The following is a 22,500-nucleotide window of genomic DNA, read 5'->3' as shown; positions in this document are numbered from 1 at the left end:
TTCTTGTCTGTTTCATGTCTTTCTCCGCGACGCTCGCGACGAGCGAGTTCCTTCTCGCATCTCGGACCAGTTTCTGATTGGTCAAAGAAAATGACTACTGCGCATCCTTGGACTTGCTACACCTGTCTTCTTACATCATGGTCGTGCATATGCGCTGATATGCGCTAATCCGCTCGCCCCTTTGGCTGCTTTTGCACCGTTCGTTCTGTCAAACTCCGTGCAAAAAAAAAAAGGGTTGACCGGGCCTGTGGCCTGTGTGTGCGCGCGAGAGTTGCGAGCGAAGGTCGCGTGCGGGGCGGGGTCGTTTTTTTTTACGCGAATCTCGTCGGTCGCCGTGGAAGATGAATTGATCGGCCCGTGTCCGATATATCGTGAATTTATAATTTATTCGCCGCACGCACACTGATCGCACCCGTGCAACCCGATCAGCAACCGAGGCAGCCGCCGAGGGAGAGACAACCATGGAGGACGATCTGCCGACCGAATACGACGTGGTCGTCGTTGGAACAGGTATTGATTTTTATCGTGACGGGAACATGTCGCGTTTGCCAACGAGAAGGAATATTTTTTTCCTCGCCGGTAATCCTCATCTCGCTGTCATGATTTCCGACAGGTATGACCGAGTCCATCGTCGCCGCGGCGGCAAGCAGGATCGGCAAGAGGGTTCTGCATCTGGACAGGTAACTACCGGATGCCTGACGTGTCTTTTCCTCCTCTTTTCCCCTGGACCGACGATCTGTCACCTGTCAATTATATATACATAATTCGAAGCATGTTTGACGTACAAGATTACAAAGGCGATTAGTTATCAGTATTTAATGTTCTTTTTAATGTTTAATATTTTATTAAATCAAATCTTAAGGATATGTATGCCACAATTGTATAAAACAATTTTGTTGCATAGATTTGTTGTCAATGTGTTTATTGATGTACAATTGTGGGTGTTAGATACATGATTGATTTTTAAATTTAATTTTTTTATTATTAATTAAATTTTCTTTAGAGTGTTAACTATAATAATGTAAAAAATTAACTAGCTTGATCATTTGAGGAAAAATAAGAAAGTAAAGTAATAATCTCGATTGACTTTTTATCACGCATTTTTGTTAGAGATAAAAGGATTTTCTTTCACACTTCATAATATGATATGATAAGCTATTTATAATCAGGGCAATATTCGTGCGTTATTAAATAGAATTTTTACTTATTTTATTTAGCAACGAATATTACGGAGGGCTGTGGGCTACATTTAATTTCGATGGCCTGCAAAAGTGGATAGAAGATTTAAAAACGGTTAAAAGTAATACTAGGAATACAAATGTCGATTTAAAGGGGGACGAAAAATTTTTGAAAGCTAGTGACCAGTATTCCACAGTCGAGAACATTGGAGAAATCTGGTATATTTCCAAGTAAGAAATGATCTGCATAAATTAACCGTTTAACGATTTTAGATGGTATCTCGTATATTCTGACTAGATCCCTTTTTCATGCAGCGATGCGGACCTACCTGACGTCTCTTCGAAGGACACCCAGACCGAGAGTTCTGGAGACAGTGCCGCAATCGATGGCGCGGAAAAGACTGATCAGGACAAGGCTGACAGAAAGGAGAATGTGAAACAGTGGAGCATAGACCGTATCAAGAAGGAGTATAGAAGATTTAATATCGATCTGGCGCCTAAAGTAAGATTACAGATATTTGTAGATACGCGCATTAATTCTCTTAATGTGCATATGTACATGACACGTGATTCTTATTGCAGTTATTATTCGCCCGTGGTGAATTAGTAGAACTGTTGATTTCTAGCAACATTGCGCGTTATGCTGAATTCCGTGCGGTCTCTAGGGTTGCCACTTTTATGGACGGTAAACTTACCCAAGTTCCTTGTTCTCGAGCCGATGTGTTCGCTAACAAAACGGTTAGCGTGATCGAGAAGAGAATGTTGATGCAGCTTCTGACATCCTGCATGGAACAGGGTGCCGATAGTCCAGAATTTGATGGTGCGTGTCACATTACGTAAACGCATTACGTATGAGCATGTATTTTTTTTGATTATTTAATTCCTGACTTAATAATAATGTGTCCCGTTTACGTCTCTAGGTTTCCGTGATAAAACGTTCTTAGAATATCTTAATACGAAAAGTCTTACGCCTATAGTACAGCATTATGTTATGCAAGCTATTGCAATGGCAACGAACAAAACGTCATGTAGAGACGGCGTTAATCGTACGAAGCATTTTCTCAATAGTCTTGGACGTTATGGGAATACACCCTTCTTATGGCCTATGTACGGAAGCGGAGAACTGCCTCAATGTTTCTGCAGGTGTGTGTTTCTAAAAACGCGGTGAAACTTTCATTCTGTTTTACAGTCACATAAAAATAACATTTTCCATACTTTTAGACTGTGTGCAGTCTTTGGTGGAATTTATTGCTTAAAGAGACAATTAGACGGCGTAGTAGTTAACGAGGATAAATGCAAGGCCATTATCAGTGGAAGACAGAGATTGGCTTTGGAGCATTTAGTCGTAGGACAGGGACACTTGCCACCAGAAATCGTAGCCTCTGAAGGAGAAAATCAAATTTCGCGCGGAATTTTCATCACTGACAGGTATTTTCTTTATTTTTTTTACAGTTGATAAGATAATACATTACGCGTACGCGCAATATATTTTATTGGAGACATATTTTTCGCTTCTACAGGTCAATTATGCAAGGTGAAAAAGAAAGTCTAACTCTTTTGTACTATCCGCCGGAAGAACAAGATCAAGAAGCCGTTACTCTAATCGAATTGGGACCATCTACTAATGCCTGCCCTCAAGGATTGTGTATGTATAACATTAATGGGAATATTCTAACTTCAAAATCGGTTTGCATTGTACACTTTCTTTTTTTTTTTTCTTTAGTCATAGTTCATATGACATGCAAACGTACTAAAAACGCAAAGGAGGATCTAGCATATGTCGTGAATAAGTTCCTGAGAGCGGAACCGCTTCACTCTAATGCTGTACGTAGTTCTTCTGATTCTCATACTCAAACAGTATCTCCTGATAAACGACATCTTCAGGTAAAATATCTGAATAAAAATGATCAATAATTTAGAATTATATTTTACAAGGTAAAATACCGAAGGCATTAAAATTGTATCAGTGTGAAAATAAACGTGATATTTTAAATTAAATAATTATATTAGGATGACCGACAAAAGAAGGAAGAAACTGAGTATCCGGTACCCCAAGTATTATGGTCTTTGTATCTGAATTTACCCGCGAGCGACATTAAACTAAGCGATTCTGCGCCGAGTAACATACATCTATGTTCCGGACCGGATCTTGAGCTTGATTTCGACTTTGCTGTAAATCAGGTATGTATTGATAATATCAGATAATAATATAATGTAGTAATTGTATAAAATGTAACTAATTGTAAAATATAATTTCTCAAATACCTTATAGTTTGCACTATTTTTTATATGGATATACTTCCTGCAAAACGGTGTCGGTTTTTTCAAAGTTAATTGCTTTGATATAATAAATGGTACTTTAAATTAAATAAATGGTACTAAATTGCATTAGATAATCCTTTAAAATTTTTGTTTTTTTACTTTCAGGCTAAAAACATTTTCAAGTCTATGTATCCAGAAGAAGACTTTTTGCCACGCGCGCCTGACCCAGAGGAAATTGTTCTGGAAGGCGACGAAGCACCGGGCCCGAAATTCGAGGGTGGTGATATCGCGGAGGGTGAGGAGAAGCAAGACGTCGAGAAAGCCGAAAAAGAGGAAGAATGAACAATTATCATAATGCTTTTGCGTCTCTATTGTCGAAAAGGGGATAAGGCTTTTGCGCCTTTAGTGTCTTTTATCTTCATTGTTATTGCATTTCCTTACAAACATTCGAAAAAAAATAACGAGCATGAGATTGCGAGACAGTAGTAACGAGAAGCTTTAACATTGTTTTTGAATTGTTCGTACACGTTGCTTTTTGTCCATTCAGAGTATTTTTGTCGTTGAATCGCTTATTTCCGATTCATCTCTCACCTATACAGAGACAGACAGTGCTTTCGCATTTCACGTTTTACTCATAAAAGTGAGCTTTGGCAAAAAAGAAACAGACTCGTTAGAAGAGCACAAATGCATTTATGAAAGTGAAAAGTTTACGAAATTATAATATCACTGGATTGATATCTTATACTGCGATTCACATATTATATATGTATCTTTTTTATTTAATAATTTTTTTCTGTGCAATGAAACGGCGAGAATAAAGAAAATACAGATGCATTCTGAAATCCATTTTAGGTAGGCGTAGCGTTCGTAATCACCGTACATACACCGTATAACAATACTAGCAGAGATAATAAGAATGGGAAGATATATGGCGTCACGCTTTGATACTTCAGTATTGCGTTATTGCATACCGCAATTTACATATAAATTATTGTATGTGCACGAGCCATTAGTCATTTAGATAGACGTCGTGACATATTGGGATTGATAGTTTGTATTACATACATTATACATAAATAGATATACCTTTAATGCGTTGTCATAATATATCTGTAATAAATATGAGAAAAAAATGCACAACTCGATTTAAATGAATAATTGGTTCTCGTATAATTGTCGTCTTTTTAGTGTGCCGTTTTGAAATAATTTCCTTAGTAATTCTGTATTGTTATGTTCATACTTGTCGAAATGAAAAGAGAAGCATCAATTATTTTATCAAATTTTTACATTTGTGTATGCGATTGTACTCGGCCAACGTGTTTGTGACTTAAATAAGATAATAGTTCATTTTAATATATAATACTTAACTCTTAGACGTAAATCACTTTAAGCCTGCCGCTCATGTTCTATAGTTTATTTTCACGAAGAAGCAATTAATGTTGTATATTGCTTCATTCGCTTTTACAAGTGAAACTATACATATAATGCAAAAATACACAATGTTTATAACTATTAATCAACTATAATACATCTTTTTTCGTATAAAAGTCAAGGGAAATTCAAGGCTATGAGAGGAACATTCCTTTTTTATTTTAATATTTATATCAAGTCTTAGATATAGAAAATTTGCTTAAGGCATATATTTTTTAAGTGTTATATTTTACAGATACCTGCACAAGGTATTTTTTCAGTATCAAATATTTATAGGTCAAAATTTATTTGGGTTGAAGATACGGTTATTTGTTTGTTAATTCTCTTAGATATCAAAATAATTAGATACATATATATATTTTTTATTTTTGTAATAACTATACAACTTTACGAAGATAAAATTAATAAATTTTTCATTTGCTTTATATTTTTATATTTTTAACTTAACAAATATTCGTTATTATTCCAATTTATGTGTACATAACATTATCACATAATTCAGTAATGTATCAGAAATGATTGGTTAAATCATACAATTCGAAGTTTTAAAAGAGACAAATATGATATTTGTCATGCCACATAGTTTTCGACAGATTATTCACTAGCTCATTTACAGTTTGAAAAATTAATCTCTCGACTTGTTTTCGGTATATTAAAATTTGTTTACAATGTTATACTATGCATTTAAATATTTTAGCATCTTTTATCAAAACGGTGTTTTGAATATGTACTTCTTTCATAAATATATATATTTACTTTTATTTATATCTATTATTTTTTGTATGGCGTATCTAAAAAGTAAAATTATAATGAATTGTATAACCTAACATGTCGATCACATATTGTAATAAACTTATATTTCTTATTTTTTCGTCGATATCACATAAAAAATTGTTCGTCATTTTTGAATGTCCCACAATGCAAATTACAGTCAACATTAAAACATGTAAGGACACATAGGAAGTTACCCGCAATTTTAAACACTTAATGTTTTACATATATGTAAAATATATGTAATCACTATAGTGATTACTATATAATAATCATTAATGCATTTCTTTTCTTTAATAAGGACTCATGCTAAATTAAATTGAATTATAATAGTGACTATAATTCAATTTAATTTACCTACATCATGATTTAAAAAATTTATATTTAATAATTGTATTTCTTATAAATACAATTATAAGATATAAACTATTAATATACATAAATATAAACTATTTATGTACATTATCCACCTAAAATTATGAGAAATATCTTTTTAAACGAAATTAAGGGGATATTCTGGTTTGAAAGGTAGTAAAAAAAGATATTTTTCAAGAATTGTTTGTATTAGGGAAACCAAAAAAGCGAATAACACTGTGCATGTTTTTTTTAGCCTTATTTGTAATAAGAATAGAGGAAAGTCCCCTGTTATGTGTGTGAGATACCACATCTATTTTGTGTGATTATCGGAAGTCTATGGGTAGAATTGAAAAAAGTAGTAGGTCATTTTGAAGGGAATTTAATAAGCTTTAAGATGCTGAAATGTAAAATCGAATTTAAATATTAATTTTTCTGAAAATTAGAAAAATGCAAAAAATAAGCTTCATGCAAAATCGAAAAAGTGTGCTCCTAATATGAGATACTTCGAGAAATCGCTAATAAAGTGCAAATACATCGGTATTTTGTGCAGAATAGAAATATTGGTTCTGTTCTAGTTCAGGTAGCCACACTTTTCCCGAATAAGAAAATTTTTGGTGGTTGCGTTTCAGATATCCATCATTTAGACCTTCTAGTGACCAGAATGTAAAAGAAAAGCATTTTTGTTACTTAAAAAATAAAAATATATTCTTAAAATATGGCTAAAAGAGCATGCAAAGTTTAGCGTCATTCGCTTTTTAACACTTTAATTATATTCTACATCTTGCAAAATTCAGTCTGTATTGAAAGACATTGGAGCTTAAACACGAGCCGTAATTTGAAAACAACAGATTATCAATTCTCTAAATTTAATTTTCAGTCTTGGATTTTGCCTGCGATTCACAGTGTTGTATCTCTGCCTTAGTAACAATTTCACAGATCTGCATTTTAACGCGTGCTTGTACTTCTTTAGGTAAACTCAACATAGTCTGTGTCATACTCTCAAAAAATAACTGAATACTACTATTTTTTCTACAACTACTATTATCACTATAACTATCATTAAGATTACTATTACTGTTATTAGTATCATTCTCGTTAATGGTGTTACTATCTGAAGGTGTAATTATTTCCTTAACCAGCACAGTGCTTGGTACAACAACGCGATTTGATGGTGAAGTAGTCATATTCATCATATCAGGTTGCAGTTCAAATGTATGTCTCGGCAACAGGACTACTGAGAAAACATCAAGTTGTAAAGGTTTTGGCCGAATCGGACGAAAACGGTTCAATTTTGACTTTAAATCTGAATTCTCGCGCTTTGGCAGGGTTGCGGGTAGCAATTTCTCACAGTGTGTCTTTGTTTCCGCCGTATAATGCTTTCTCCTCTTCGGCCGCGGCGTAACGGTGTCGTGGACAGGCAGTGAGTGGTATCCTACGCTCGAGGGAACTTCCACAACGTCTATATTTTCAGAGTTGGGCACAGGCTTTACCCTAGGACTACGACTGCCAACTTTTGTCGCAGCCGACTCACCCAATACCGGTTTTCTTTCATATTGCACAGAGTCACTTCTCATGCCCATCGCCAAGCACTTCTGAAGTCTACAATACTGACAACGATTTCTGTCGTGTTTGGTAACTTCACAATTTTTGCTTCCTCGACACTGGTAGCTCAGCTGCTTGCGGATGCTGCGCTTAAAAAAGCCATGGCAACCATCGCAGCTGATCGCCCCGTAGTGCCTACGACTGGTTCTATCCCCACAAACTACACAGAGTTCTAAGGACAGCTCTAAGCCTAATGAGCCGCGAACGTCCCTCGCTAACTTCACCTCAACGTCGACATTTCTCTGTTCGGGTTCTATCGCCTCGATTTTGACGCTTTTCTCGTATGTTTCGTCGTGTACTATCTTGTTATCATCCATTTTTCGATTATCGAAAATTAAATTTCCTTAAAATCTCCTAACTTTGCGTTATTCCTTATTTCTGCGACACAAAGAATATTATACCATAAAATATATACTCGTCTATTCTTGAATCAATAATTATTACTACTCAAGGAAAATCTAAAGTTATCGGGCAATGGAGCCTAATGTAAAAATCTAATTAAGTTTTAAATACTATATATTGTCGTAACATATCTGCGTAAACTATATTATACATAAAATAGTCATACCAAATACAAGTACTTATTCCTCAAATGAGTCTACCCAGACGTTTAGATCTTGGTTGAGACCTTCAGTGGTATAAAATTCACAATGAGCTGGTGCGCGTGTCGATAAAAATATTACAAAGTCTTGTGTTAAAAATCATGCGTTATAAGGTGCGCGTTTGCGATGTTGTTGCGGACATACTGAGAATGTCACTTTTGTGTTGGACAAATTTGGAAGTGTGTTCTTAGGGGGAGGGGGGGGGGATTTTGAATGTCAACAATGTATAGTTCTTAAGATGACTTATAATCGACGAAGACAACGTTCAAAAAAACTTCTCATCGACGCTCTTACCAAGAGTCGAATAACAACGACACAAGTGGAATCATATCCGACTTACGAAGAGTTTTGAGTGGTATTTGTGGTGCAACGTCACATATATCCATCCTTCAAGGGCAAGAAGGCGAGTATCATGCAAACGCGTGAAAATTTCGGCAAGTTTATTTATTGAATATTAAATGAATAAATATAAATATAAATTTATTTATTTAATTTTATTCTTTAATAAATTTGTATAATAATTTGACGAAGGCTATTAATCAAGGCTTCTAGTATAGTGAAGAGAAAGAGAAGAAAGAAGAAAAAAAATCAGAAATTGCTTTCTAAATTTCCTAACATTCGTATGTACACTTTCACTATGATAGAGCCGGAAATTTACGAGAAAAATGTAATTCGTTTGTTTATATATTTCTTGTTATTCTATTCTAGGAAGGCATCAATATACACAGGACATTTGGCAAACGCGTGTTCAATTTCGAGAGTCTAACACAGAATTACGTATATTACGTATTTTTAATAAAAAATTATGACTACATATATACATATTATAATATGTATTATACGTACGATTGATAACTTAATTTGAGATAAATTTGACAATTTAATTTCAAGAACGAAGTGGCACGATTCTCTCCCGCTTCGTAATACATTATATATTTGCTTCATTGTCATTACTGATATTTCGTTAATGGGAGATCGGCGTTATCGACCCGATCGGCGGATCCTGCCACTTAAATTCTTCTTGATAGGTGACGTAGACTACCCAGTAGCAGACGTTGAGTAGACCGAAAGACGCGGGGAAGACTATCCGCGCCACCCTGTCGATGTAAGACACGCTGTTTATGTGCCTCCTCGACATACGATCGCCGCATTTTCGATAGTTGCTAGCCGCTTCTCGTTGCCGGCGACGCCTGGCAATTTTAGATATTAATTATTACGCATCTCTTTTATATAGCTATATTAATAAAAGAGTAATATAATAAACGCGAAATAAATAAGAATATTAAGTTAAAACATGTACAAGATATTTTATGATTAAATTAAACTGAAGTCAAGAGGCTTGCAAAGAATCAAACTCATAAATTAACCAATAGTTAAAGGGCCATGAAGCTTAATAAATTAATAACGCAAATACACATTTAGGTCTTAAATCAACATAATTAAAATACAATCTAATTGCTGTGACTTAAATATATCGCATCATAAATTAGTCGTTAAATTGTATAAAAAGTAAAAAAAATCAAACGTTTCGATCTTCTTTGAAATTATCCTCAGCGTTATTTACTGTTAGATATTACGGAATTAGTACAATTAAAATGTGACGCTTGTTCACACGGAGCAATTCATCAATACTGCAGCGCGTGGGAACGCGTGGGAGCGCGTGGGTATGATACTGATTTTGTTGGATGTAATGGTCATATGTCTAAAGACTAGAGAGTAAACAAAAGGTATGATAAAAATAACTACATAAATAAAACAAGCTCCAGCATCGAATGTGCATCAACTGCAAGTCAACTTTACAAATGAGCGAAGTGACTAACAATAAGACATAACGTGGAACGTGTAATCAAAACTAATTTTGCACCTTATATGCATTAATATGCATCTGTATGATGTTATCGACAAAGATCACGTTGGGATGACTTGCACCGGCGAAAGGTTTAAAATGACTTAACAAATACAAATAAAAATGAACATATTTTATAATTCACGATTTTTTAATTTTTGCGACAATTTTGCTAGTTTATTTATAAATAATAGAAATAACACCTAATAATAAAAAGAAATTATAACAGCTATATTAATTAGAGTCTTTTAAATTGGCACAATAGAAATCGAATAGGAGATGCCGCAGTGATATCACGTTACTTTATGTTTTCTTATTAACGCGTATAATGTACCTGAAAGCATCATCTCCCGCTAAGCAATAGAGAAACTGTCGCCATATCGGTAAAATAAGCTCAGTTTGCGTCTGTCTCTCCATGGTCGACGGTTTTGAAGAAACGGCGACCGTGATGGAATGGCAGGAATCTCTTTCGTATGTGACGCCGTCCTGCCGGAAGTAAAACTTGAATTAACAACTGATATTTCACATGCAATTGATATTAAATTCTAGGAGAAGAACTTGTCGAGAATTCAGAAGAAAATTAAATATTTTTAGACCGGACTCCGAAGATCGAATATTTTAACAGATTTACAGGATTAATTTTCCTGCACTTCAATCATTCGTAAATTAATTTTCTGTGAATTACGGAAAATTAATTTACAAAATTTTTACAGAAAGGCCAGAATACAGAAAATATAAATATCTGAAAAGGGCGTTTTACATTTTTAAAAATCTCCTGAACTTCTAAGACATGTCTTTGATATTGTTTGGGTGACTTTGTTAACAGTTTTTATTAAAATATCAAGCTAACACTGTATAGCGCGGACATGAGGGAACCACGCTTTCTAGTATTCGTATCGATAATCTCCGGATGAACAGCCTGAGGGCTGCAAGAAATCATCGTGCGAAATGTATCCTCGAACTCCTCGCTCGCGATGCCCTTCCATTCTTCCCATTCTTCGTCGTCCAACGGAATCTCGCCGCTACCAACCTGAAAATTAATCAAAATTAGATTGATATTGACTCAAATTTTATTTTTTTTTTATGTACAATATATTTGTAATTAAAGATCCAACAATAATTTTAAATATTTTTTGAATAATCTTTTGTGCAAATGTAGTAATTTTTTTACACTTACATATGTAAACACGAAACTACGTTTTCTAGCATTCACTTACATCGAAAATACATGTTGCAAAGATAAAAAAAACTATATTTAATTAGAGATCCTGGAAGATCGCAATCGTTTTCCCAAAATATTTTATATTATAAATTCTCTCGATATATCTTCTCTTAAGATACAAGGAAGCGATTGAACGGATGAGAAAATATCGCGATTACGCAGAATTATCACCTTCGTGAAGTAATGAACACCCGCGAACTCCAAGAGGGTGGCGATGCAGTAACCGAAACTCATCAATAGAAACCAATCCAGAGCGGTAGCGTATCTAACTTTCGGCAAATCCGTTCTGGAATCGAGGCTTATCGTCGATAGCGTCAAGACGGTGGTGATACCTGTAAAATTTATGACACAGTGTTATTCCATTTAGACGCCTCAGACACACAGGGCTAGGGCTCGTGAGATTTTCAAGGCTCATAAATGAAAGAAAAATGATAAACAAGTGTAAAATTTTCTTTACGACAAATGATAAATTGCACGAGCGACAAATCATGAAAATGTCAAGAAAAACGACAGGAAGAGATATCTTAAAAATTGATTGTACCTAAACCCACTCGATCGCTTGTCGCCTCGCGATGGATCCAAAAGGATACCCAACTTAGGACGACTATCAAAACGCACGGCACATAAACCTGCCGATGTAAAAAATTTTTTTTATTACGTCGCATCTCGAAGAAAGATAAATTGTTTATCATCTGCAATGAACGCTACGATTTACGCGCGCTTACTTGTATGAGAAAGTATCCGGTGTGGCGTTGCAAGTTGAAAGACACTTGCAATATCGAGAACTCGCCCTCGCGACGGATAAACGTGAGATTTCTGTACGGCGAGCCCATTAAATCGAATTGCGACAGCGACAGTCCAGGCTCGAAGTTCACCGACATACCTTCCTGCCATTCGTAAACCAGCTGCCCCGATGTGTAAGCATCTAACAATTAGAGAGACGTAACAGTATAATATAGAAAAAAATCATCTTTCAAGATACATTAATCTGACAAAATACTGGAAGCATTTGAGAGAGATGCCGAAGATACTCGTGTCTATTTCAATGATATATATAAATCGTAGAAATATCATTAAATTATATTTAATTACATTACGCTATTATAAATTCTGTAAATATCTAATAAGCGAACAAATAAATAATTAAATAATTAATTATTCCAAATACAATCTTCTCTTTCCATATATTTATTCTTTGATTGCCAATCCTAAACATTTGAGAATTCGTCAATTAAGAGCATATTAGAGAGAGACTAAAGATGCATCTACTTCGCAAGGATATCCTATTATAAATTCTATGAATATCCATTAAAGACAATTAAGTAATTAATTAATTATTCTAAGTCTGTTTCCTCTATTTGTCATATTTATCCCTCGATTATTAATCCTAAACATTTGGAAATTCGTCTTACGTACATTCGCCGAATATATTATCCTTATGCTATGTCTCACTTGGATATTTCTGTAGCCACGCGAATACCAATGACTAATCTAACTAATCTTAAATCATGCATCCCGATTCGAGGAGAGTACCATCACTAGCGCGCTTATAATAATAAATTTCGATATTACGTCGCATCATGGGTCATGATGCCAGATGTTATAGCGGAAGGCAGAAGCATCAGGCACCGTAAAGAAATATCGAATTTATTGCAATCGTAACTTCGACGTGGACGATCGCGAACACTTGCCGAAGGATAATATTGGTGAATGTTATGCACGTGAGGAACAGTATAATGTGGCGTGCGAGGGCATACAAATGAAGTATTATTTGTCCCGGTTTCCTTACGTTTCTGTCAGCTTGAATCTCAATTGATACGCCAAGCACAGAAACCTTGTATTTCCAAATGATTTGTAGACTTCAATATTAAGAGCGAAAAAGGGCCGCGATTTGCTAAACTAAACAAAAATAACACGGGGTACAGATTTCATATCATATCGTGAAAAGTGTGTTTCTGCGCACGAACCAATAAGTGCAATATAAAACAAAAGACTAAAAATAAAAATTATACAATATTTTGTTTCGCTGATTAAAATTATAGAATATAATTTTGTCTGGTATATTTAATCTTATAATTTAAAATCTCCGCATTTTTTTCACTTTAAAAATTAATTTTTTAATATAGTGGGCATTCATCTTTTCAAGGTGCGGTATTACTCTGCGGTTAAATAATCGATACATACAGCTTCCCATTATTAACGGGCAAGATTGTCGATCCATAGGGAAGTTCCTCAGCTCCATGGGACATTTGGCCTTAATAGTGAGCCTGCATTACGAGACATTAAAAAAGAATTATGACTAAAAATTACTTATGATACTAAAATATAAAATATTTATTACAATTCTGTTACTTAGTTTTCTATTATCTTTTTATATTATAAGTAAAATTGTGTGTGTACGTGATATTTACATCTAATGTACATCTAAGGCCCAGTTCCACAAATGTCGGTTAACTTTTAACCTTAGATTAGGTTAAAAGTTAACCGACACTTGTGAAACTGGGCCTAACTCTATCGTTCAATTTTATATTATATTATTTTCTTCTCATATACCGTTCATAAATAGGCTTTCTGAAGAATTTACATCTACTATGAGTACTTTGAGAACAACAAAGATACAATGTTATAATTTCGTATAATATTTTGCGATAGAATGTATTATCAAGTACAGAATTGAACTTCTCTATTTGTCGATCGTGTATATTTTTTTTCGCGAAAATAAAAATTATAGAAATATAATTATAGAAATATAATTTTTATTTTCGAGAAAAAATATACACGTCGACGATGACGTGTATAAAAAGAAGTTCGAAAATATCTCGTAGGTATCGGAGAAATCGGATTCGATTTGCTACACAGTGGGTATAAATTTATGCGCGAACAAACCTCATGGAATACAATATATCGCCGTCCTGGGAGATCCTTAGCAATTTGTTCGGCACAGTGATCGTGTGCACGTAACTATGCTTGCCGTTGTAGAAGTAGGTATCGGGACGCCAGATCCTTTCGACCATCTTGATGCTGAGACTGAGAGACTTGATCGGGCCCAGAAAGCTTAGACGCGAGTCACGCCACGATTGCCGGAAATAACAGTCCATCGAGTAATCCTGTAGAAGAATTTTTAAGACCGCATCAAACAGATTTCAAACAGTTTTCAAACAGATTCGAAAGTAAAACATGAATTCATCGAGGATGTGTACTATCAAGCAACAGTACACGTGCACCAGTAAACAGCCGATTAGAGATTGTCGTTACATAGTTCAATTTTGATCTTAAATAAATATATTATATATTTTAAGTATTGCATTGGGCTTAAATTTACGAGTTATTTAACATCAACTTTGCATTGAAGATATGATAAGCATGAAATTAATAATGAAAGAAGAATGTTAAAACGATGAGATCAGCTAGCAATTATTGTTCCTGCAGTAAATGATTGATTCGTGTTACAATAATTAAAAATTAGTATACTTAAAGTAGCTTGTATGACTCCGCAAAAATAAAAATAAAGAAAGGTAGGAAAAGGGATAGAGATTTACTGGTGCACCTTCCTCTCTGACAAGTTTCGAATCTCACCATATCAAGCTCAGATACTGGACCCATACTTCTAATTAAAATATTGGTTTTGATCACTGTGGGGACGCCTGAAAAAAATTCGGAATAAATATATCTCCGTGATTTATGAAATGTCAATATCAGCAAAGAGTTTGAAATATATAGCTCTTTAAAGAGAAAATAGGAACAAGAAATAATACCAAAATGGCGGCGATTATAGGCGATCATCAGATTTGTTCGTGTAATTAATTAATTAGGATATGCGCTTGAACATTTAATTTTTTAATTCAATTTTAATATTGCAACAAACATGTTATTAATTCGACATTGTAGCCTGGAGCTAATTATCGATAATTAAAGCGGTTAGGCTACCGTGTACGATCTTCCTCGGCTCTTCGGAATCCAATTATATCCGATATTATTTTCCGCTGTGTGATGCTGCGATTAGCGCAGGTATAGGGACATAATGCATGATAAAATAGTTTCAGTATTGTAGAGTGACCGCAGCGCAATTTAGCTTGTATTCATAAAATTAATATCGATATTAAATGCATATGCGTTACGCTTATTTGCATTCTCTCTAAAGCTGAATCAGGGAATAGTAATCTGAATCAGTGACTATTCACTGATTCCTCGACCGATTCAGATTTAGAGAGCTTACATACCTCGTTGTATCCAGCGCTCTAATGTCATTTATAAAAATTAATCCTTACCGAATTAATCATTAAATAAAATTTTCTGTGTGTAACCTTTTAAATCTAAATTGAAAATACAACTAACTGTAAGTATACGTATAATGAATTTCGGGAACGCGTATCTACTGTCAAAGAAAACAGTAAAAATACATTGTAAATTTGCAAAGAAGAAATTCTGCTTATTGTCTAGCACGAGGAGAATATAAGTTTACGGAAAAAGCAATCGATCTGTACCAGAGTGATACGCTGTCATCTACTTATTTATGTTTTATGACTTCTGAATAGTAGAAATTCTCATTGAATCGTAATTTGTGAAAGCATTCCACTCTACTAACTCTTGTTTTTCTTACCTTTACCGTGCGTGGGCAGCTGATTGTTTTCGTAATTCATTAATAGATTCTCGAGGACCATGGTGATGTTCTTCGAGACAATATCGTTCATCGTAGCTCTGGGCATCTTGCTGCTGATCGTCAACGATTCGGACGACAACGTCGCGAGGCTCGATGCCGCTTTGGTTTCGAACGCATAATAATGGTACTCGTACACAGTGAGTGGCACGAGAATGACGAAACTACGCATATAATACAGAACCATGTTCATTACTCCACCGACGATGAATTCCGTGCAATATTCTGTTTACGTAGAGAATTAGATGCAAGACAAATCTCTTGCAAGATCGGAAATTCGTACTTTCTTACGAAAATTTAATCTAACTTCGCGGTCTGAAAGTAAACGGTTTATTGCGGAATATTTGCGTTCTTGAATATCTTGCTAATTAATAATAAAATTACTGACACACACACACAGTTTGATAACTCTGGAATTTCTAACAAACGGAGCGGATTATTGCTGAGCTATTTAATGCAGCAGGACTAGTAGGAGTAAGAGGTTTTGGCGACAACAGTATGGCAATCACTGACTTGAACCACCACGCAAATTATTAGCCAACTCAATGTAAACTGCACGTAACTGCACGTAATTTGATCTTAAGTAAAATCGTCAAATTAAAAGTTAAAACACCATTATGTTGCTACTTTTAACATAATTGAAGCCATAACCATATAACTATTAATTGTATCGAAATCGCGAATAAATTAGAAATTGCTTAAACGAAATAACAAGATTTGTAGCAACCTTTTTTGTGATAACTTAAAGTCGACAAATCAAAATACGGTAATTTAAATAGATAAATAGATGAGAAAGATTGTAACGCGTGATGAAAAATTATAAATATAGGACACAATATATCTTACTTGGGTGTCGATGTCTGTCAAATTATATTCAACATCATGAATAGATCCTAAATGTCGATAATTGAAATTCATTAAGTATTTAACGAACATAAGTGCACTTTACGGATGCGTGAATGGGATTGTTCACCGTAGAGGTTCCATTTGGTTTTAAAGTTGATATTCTGTCCTACCGAGAGAAACGCATTTCAATCCGTATCGATCACTCGCATTTTAAGCCTAAAGAGAACCAGTTAATACCGCCAATAGATCCTGAGTTTCCAATTTTTTATAACGCTTTCGTTGCAACGGGAACAATCGTTTTGCATAATTGACTATGCGTGCGGTATCCTTTAATAACAAATTTAGTCAATTTAATTTAATAGCCTAATTTTTCAAATGCTATCTAATGACGTATTTATTTTTACTCATATTTTTTTTTTATTAATTGGATCTGATAATATATATAGTTTCAGATTATATTTTAATTAAAAAGAGAAATATATTATGTATCAAATCGCACAGAGTATATATACGCTCTATATTTATATATCCATTTTAATTAAAATGTTTAGAAACATTTTGCACTGTTACGTCAAGCGAAAATCGATGGCGTGTTTCAAAAAGGTGCGCGCGGTATTCGAGGCTTTTCTCCTCGAGCGGCGTAACGTGACATAATAATGACGTTAACGTTACAAAGATGCTACAAGGAGTTATCTAGGGCACGCTACGTTCTCTCTCAGCTCTTATGCCCACATTCCCTATCGCCCTTCAACGTAGCCACCGCGAAATAGCATCGTCCGCGTGCCAGAACTTTGTTCCGGCGCGGCGCAGGGATCGGACTATCCGCTACCGATAAACCGCGGCTCGCGATACACGCGTGAAGACATTCGCTCGCTAATCGTAAGTGCAAACGGCATCTTGTTGCTCTCGCGATATCCTCCGAAATCTCTTGCAAATTGTACGAGATTTATAAATTCATATGTCATAGTTTTATAACGAAAAATGCATAGTAATTTGTGTGTCGGAAACTACGAGAGATCCTGAATATACATTTGTCAACGAGGTGTATTTTAAATCCGTAATTTTAAATCCGAATTTTAATTCCAAATTTTAAATCCGCATCTGAAGGAGACAGGTGCATATGATACGTACGTTTCACATTCAATGACTTCTCGAAGTTGTTATCTAAATGTTACATCAACCCTCCCTCCGCATTAGTTTCAATTTTTGCCTCGAAGCTCGGAGCACCGTAACGTAATAAAGTTGCAAACGGGATAAACGACGAGCATTGTTTGGAGTTCGGTTTAAGGCATAAAGGCGAGGCCGGTATCGAGGCGGGAAGGAAAAAATAGACGAGAGTGCCTCTTGTCACTCGCCGATTCAGCAGCCGTGGTCCACGAGGGTTCGCTTCACCTGTTTCGAGAGAACATTACGCCCCGTTACGTCACAATCTCACGAGATCGTATGCGCATTTTGCACCCGATTTTCGGGCCGTTTGAGGCGGTCTTCGAGTGGGCCGTATGAAGTTTCGAGTGATGGACCGAGCCGCGTTTATATGCAGAACGCAACATCGGCATTGTTACATCGTGCAAAATAACATAGGGCTTTTAACGGAAAGAAATAGCAATATAATAAAATAATAATATTAGAAATAAAATAATCATTAATCTCAAGTAATTACCAAAGAGATGAATGAAACTATTTCAATCTACAGTGATTATTAGAGAATAATCGCAATGTAAAATGAAAGATTCGTAAGACTATTCCTGTAAACAACTCAATAATTGTGAAATTTACAAAATTTAGTAATAATTAATAAATCAATTTTTGTATTTTAAAGTAAGACGAAAAACGTGACAATTTACCAAAAATAAATTTCCGCCATTGTCTGTCTTGTAATTTTATAAAACGCAGCCTAAACGACGAAATTTCTCTCTTTTTAATAATGCGTTGATGCGTAAACTTTACTTGCGAATAACTTTAATTGCGCTTTTTCACTGTCATCGCTATATATGCGATGCGAATCGGAACAATTGCTTTCACCAGCGAATTTGCCTAGAAATTCCGGGGAAATCAATTTATCCGAAATATGTTTCGCACTTTATTTGGAGTTTGTCAATTGTACCTTATTAGTTTACAAAATTAAATATAATTATGGTTACGTTCAGCAGAACGTTTATTTTGCAACTGTTGGAAGTTTTCTGAGCTCAGATTGGATTATTTCTCTAGATCTAAAAGAACAATCCAATCTGAGCTCAGAAAACTTCCAGCAGTTGTAAAATAAATGTTCTGCTGAACGCAGTCAATCGTTATGACAATCAATGATAATTGATCAATTTTCTTCTTATGTCAGATCTCTTTTTTTTTTAACACACAGTACATTCGTAGAATTCAAAGTATAAGTGAGAATGCAATGTAGTATAAAAGAAGGAGGCAAACTAAGCGATATTAAAGGATATGAATATGCCGATCCTTTTTTGCATTTGAGATTTTTAATAAAACAATGGATACTTGTTACTTATCATTGAGTTTTTACCTTTCATAAGAAAATAATATAATTATAACTAATATATTATATCTCTTACTCCTCTTTTAATAATTATGTCATGCCACTTACCTGAGCACAATACTTTTATTTGTATGTTTCAGAAATGTAATATTTTATCACTAATACTGAGAAATATAAAAATAACTAAAACAGACTTATTTCCATTTTTGCAAAGTAATTTTACAAATATCGACGGAACATTTATTATTGTAGATATTAGATAAGATGTACATGTATGTATGACGTATTACATTTAGACGAAATATTCGTGTGTATGTCTGCGAATATACATTGATACATATGGAGAACCTATGGACGGCCAATCCTGCGAAACCATCTTAACTTGTATTGCTACAAACCGAACACCGTTATTTGAAAATAGATTTTTATTTCGTCGTATTTCCAGTTAGTAATTTTTCACTGTAATCATTTAGTAAGGACAAAGATCTCGCTGTTTGTTGCAAGATTATTTTCAAGATTCATCATTGTTATTTGGCTGAGATGACGCGGTAGCTTTGAACTGATTGTAACTGATCTCGCACAAGTACGCATCTCTCTAGGTGCTCTCTCGACATTTGTATTTGCACGAATAACGACTCGCTAGATACGCTCGATTAAATTCAAAGGGTAATTACATCTGCGTTGGAAGCAGCCTCGAACCTGTTCTTGAAACATTTAGAAGCTCTTACAAGTTGCGCAATCTACGCGTACACCAATAATCGCTTAAGATGCATCTTTGAGCTTTATGCGTCAGAAGCGGCTTTGATATACGGCGATTGAAATTATTCATTATTTCAAGATGTAATATGCAAAGCGCTCGCGAATGCATACATACAATGTATAAAACAAGAGTTGCATTAAATAACGCCGGCCTGAATAACAATTGACGTTGTTACAATTTTCTATACAGAATAGAATATCTGAGAGTGCACCATTTTTTTTGTAAATTGTTCGAATTTCTAAGGTTTTAATCAAAATTCAGACAATGACATGCAATTTAGTGCAAGGAGCATTATAATTATTTTTAACAGTAAACAATAATGCAATTATAATTATCTCTGAGCGGAACGCTTTATTTATCTGCATTCTATTGTCTAATGTTTCTTCGCGTAATTGCAAATTGCACAGTTGATGCACAGTTGGGCGTTGCAACGAAGTTGTAAAGTTGTAGAGCAAACGGCGAAGTAAGTTATTGTAAAGACAGACGTGTTAAAGAAAATGTCATAATTTGTTAGCGATTGTTTCGCATATAACACAAAATAATCAAAATTATTTCTTTTAAATTTCTCGCACTTGTTCGTGATTTTAATTAAATTTAACATGTTTAACGACAATTTTAAATACTTATTTATTCTAATAGCATTAAACGCTGTAAAAAGGAAAGAAAGTTAGGAAAAACGGAGCGTTTTGCCTGACAATGTGTGTGTGCACTGTTAAAATAAATACAAAATACTGTATTACTATTAAAATAAAGAATGTGCGGTGACCGAAATGTCTTGCTACTTCGCGATGATTTTCTCGCTATAGCGACTAATTATTTTACTCACAGCGGCAGCTTGCTCGGTGTCATCCTCTCGGTGATGGTTCGCGATCCGCTCCACCGAAATCAAGAGTAATACGCTCGTTGAATCGATGCCCGATGGAGTTTAACACTCGCCACGAGATGCGACGGACCATTGCGGCGGCCGCGTGGATCTTCGTGCCGCGAACCCCCCTAAGACGCGAGCTTACAAGAGTCGCGACGCGCAAGTCCCGAAATCACGCCGTCCATATATTTGCGCTTAATCCTTCAACGCCACGCGTGTCTGCGTGGTTACAGCGACGAACTTGCGGTCTGAATAATAATAACTCGCATTTTAACTGATTTTAATCCTCTCCGTACCTATAGGGTCTGTATATGTATGATGTGCGTGAATGGAAAGATAACTTCGAAACTTACGACAAGCGGAGAAGTTTGTACGGCTTATCGTGTAGTTTCATCAGCTTAATCGTAATGCTGGGAAAGAAAGATGAGGAGCTTAATACCAAGAACCGAAAACTTTTGAATTGAAAGCGATTGATAGATGAAGGATTTTGCACATTGGACTTTAGACAGCCAGGTAGAATCTCAGTGTTTTACCTGCGTGGACGTTCCGCCTTTCAAATTCTGGTATTTTAAGTTTTAGAAAAGTATATCGAAGTAAGCGCCAATTCATATTTTGCACGTATGTTTTTTCTGATTATTATATAATGTTGTTAAAACGTTTGAGAGATATTAGGAGAGAGCTAAATCACATTTGACGATTTCGGGACGGTTTAGATTATATCTGCAATTAAGGAGATTCGTATCACCTCTCTCACTGAATCACTTCTAACGGCTATCTTTAAACTTGGGTTAATTAGTAGGTTTCTGTGTGCTTCTGATCGCGTTTCAGCTAGGTTTCGTCTAGGCGAGTCGGTTTCGTTTACATTCAAATGCACAGATTCATGTGGATAAGAGTTTGGAATAACAGGATCTAAATAGGACTCTTAACAATTCACTCTTAACAATATAAATAATATAAACTAATATCTACTGCAACTTAATAAATTCTTAAATTTAATAAAATTTAATTTCATCTTTTTCAGCGATATATATTTGTTGAAACAATATATCTGATTTTATAGAGTTTGGAAGAAGTAGCCCCTCGACTTGGGAACGACCGAAGATACGGTGCTGTGATTTCTCGCTTGCGTTTCCTCGCGGACATTTCGAAATTGATCGAAACGCATCTTCACCGGGGACATTGGGTGTTGAAATGATTTCCGACCAGCGACGGCGTTGCCGACAGGAATATTCTTATCGTCCCTGGAAGGTAAGTGAACCCATCCTGCCGGCGGAGGCCGTTTATCGATTGTAAATCTAACCGCTATTAAGGTACTACGTCGCCATTTACTGGCTTTTGCAACTAGCGCATAAAATTATAAAAGCTGATTCTTCAGGATGAGAATATTCAAATGGTACTCTCGATTATTAATGATTTTTAAGTTAACTTTTAGAAATGCGAATATAATTAATATTGGATTTCGTTCTTTATTCAATTTCAAGCGAATTAAATTAAGTTAAGGTTGTTTATCACCGAAAATTGAAACGCTGCGATATAAATAATAAATAAATAAGCTTTTCCGACAAGAATTTTCGTCCATGGTTTCGATAAAGAATTTGTTTTTAACGATTTTC

At 35.0% G+C, this 22,500-nt stretch overlaps 3 protein-coding genes across 5 annotated transcripts; 1 reads left to right on the top strand and 2 right to left on the bottom strand.

Moving 5' to 3' along the window:
- Positions 1 to 120: 120 nt before the first annotated feature.
- LOC139771319 (Rab escort protein) lies at positions 121 to 4,956 on the top strand. 3 transcript variants are annotated; one of them, XM_071704015.1, is made up of 12 exons: positions 121 to 510; positions 614 to 680; positions 1,218 to 1,409; positions 1,494 to 1,680; positions 1,761 to 1,998; positions 2,099 to 2,321; positions 2,400 to 2,606; positions 2,699 to 2,823; positions 2,902 to 3,062; positions 3,189 to 3,359; positions 3,451 to 3,532; positions 3,606 to 3,734. In XM_071704015.1, the coding sequence occupies exons 1-12, from the start codon at positions 462 to 464 to the stop codon at positions 3,608 to 3,610; spliced, it is 1,707 nt and encodes a 568-aa protein (XP_071560116.1). In that variant the 5' UTR covers positions 121 to 461; the 3' UTR covers positions 3,611 to 3,734. The 3 variants fall into 3 exon arrangements, with proteins under 3 accessions (XP_071560116.1, XP_071560115.1, XP_071560114.1); XM_071704014.1 differs by lacking the exon at positions 3,451 to 3,532 and having other exon boundaries at positions 2,902 to 3,002; positions 3,606 to 4,956; XM_071704013.1 differs by lacking the exon at positions 3,451 to 3,532 and having other exon boundaries at positions 3,606 to 4,956.
- Positions 4,957 to 5,212: 256 nt separating this feature from the next.
- On the bottom strand, positions 5,213 to 8,574 carry LOC139771321 (uncharacterized). The gene is made up of 2 exons (XM_071704018.1): positions 8,170 to 8,574; positions 5,213 to 7,979 (listed from the first exon to the last, which is right to left on the bottom strand). The coding sequence occupies exon 2, from the start codon at positions 7,916 to 7,918 to the stop codon at positions 6,866 to 6,868; it is 1,053 nt and encodes a 350-aa protein (XP_071560119.1). The 5' UTR covers positions 7,919 to 7,979; positions 8,170 to 8,574; the 3' UTR covers positions 5,213 to 6,865.
- A 104-nt stretch (positions 8,575 to 8,678) lies between these two features.
- On the bottom strand, positions 8,679 to 20,965 carry LOC139771320 (gamma-aminobutyric acid receptor subunit alpha-6). Its single transcript, XM_071704017.1, has 11 exons — positions 20,849 to 20,965; positions 15,872 to 16,092; positions 14,848 to 14,915; positions 14,158 to 14,378; positions 13,456 to 13,538; positions 11,997 to 12,196; positions 11,813 to 11,900; positions 11,443 to 11,603; positions 10,900 to 11,079; positions 10,384 to 10,535; positions 8,679 to 9,393 (listed from the first exon to the last, which is right to left on the bottom strand). The coding sequence occupies exons 1-11, from the start codon at positions 20,869 to 20,871 to the stop codon at positions 9,168 to 9,170; spliced, it is 1,623 nt and encodes a 540-aa protein (XP_071560118.1). The 5' UTR covers positions 20,872 to 20,965; the 3' UTR covers positions 8,679 to 9,167.
- Positions 20,966 to 22,500: the final 1,535 nt, after the last annotated feature.

The sequence above is a fragment of the Temnothorax nylanderi genome, unplaced genomic scaffold (genome assembly GCF_030848795.1).
Source record: "Temnothorax nylanderi isolate EJ_2023f unplaced genomic scaffold, tnyl_v1.0 TNYL_tig0038_pilon, whole genome shotgun sequence".
Taxonomy (NCBI): Eukaryota; Metazoa; Arthropoda; class Insecta; order Hymenoptera; family Formicidae; genus Temnothorax; species Temnothorax nylanderi.
The sequence above is the reverse complement of the archived record's forward strand: the minus strand, read 5'-3'. Positions and strand labels throughout refer to the sequence as shown.

Coding starts and splice junctions, on each gene's coding strand:
- LOC139771319 (XM_071704013.1), top strand. CDS start 462: ATGGAGGACGATCTGCCGACCGAATACGACGTGGTCGTCGTTGGAACA. Junction 1,681..1,760: donor ATATCGATCTGGCGCCTAAA/GTAAGATTACAG, acceptor TTCTTATTGCAG/TTATTATTCGCCCGTGGTGA. Junction 3,360..3,605: donor TCGACTTTGCTGTAAATCAG/GTATGTATTGAT, acceptor TTTTACTTTCAG/GCTAAAAACATTTTCAAGTC.
- LOC139771321 (XM_071704018.1), bottom strand. CDS start 7,918: ATGGATGATAACAAGATAGTACACGACGAAACATACGAGAAAAGCGTC.
- LOC139771320 (XM_071704017.1), bottom strand. CDS start 20,871: ATGACACCGAGCAAGCTGCCGCT. Junction 16,093..20,848: donor ACACCGAGCAAGCTGCCGCT/GTGAGTAAAATA, acceptor TTATATGCGTAG/TTTCGTCATTCTCGTGCCAC. Junction 11,901..11,996: donor CCGGATACTTTCTCATACAA/GTAAGCGCGCGT, acceptor TTACATCGGCAG/GTTTATGTGCCGTGCGTTTT.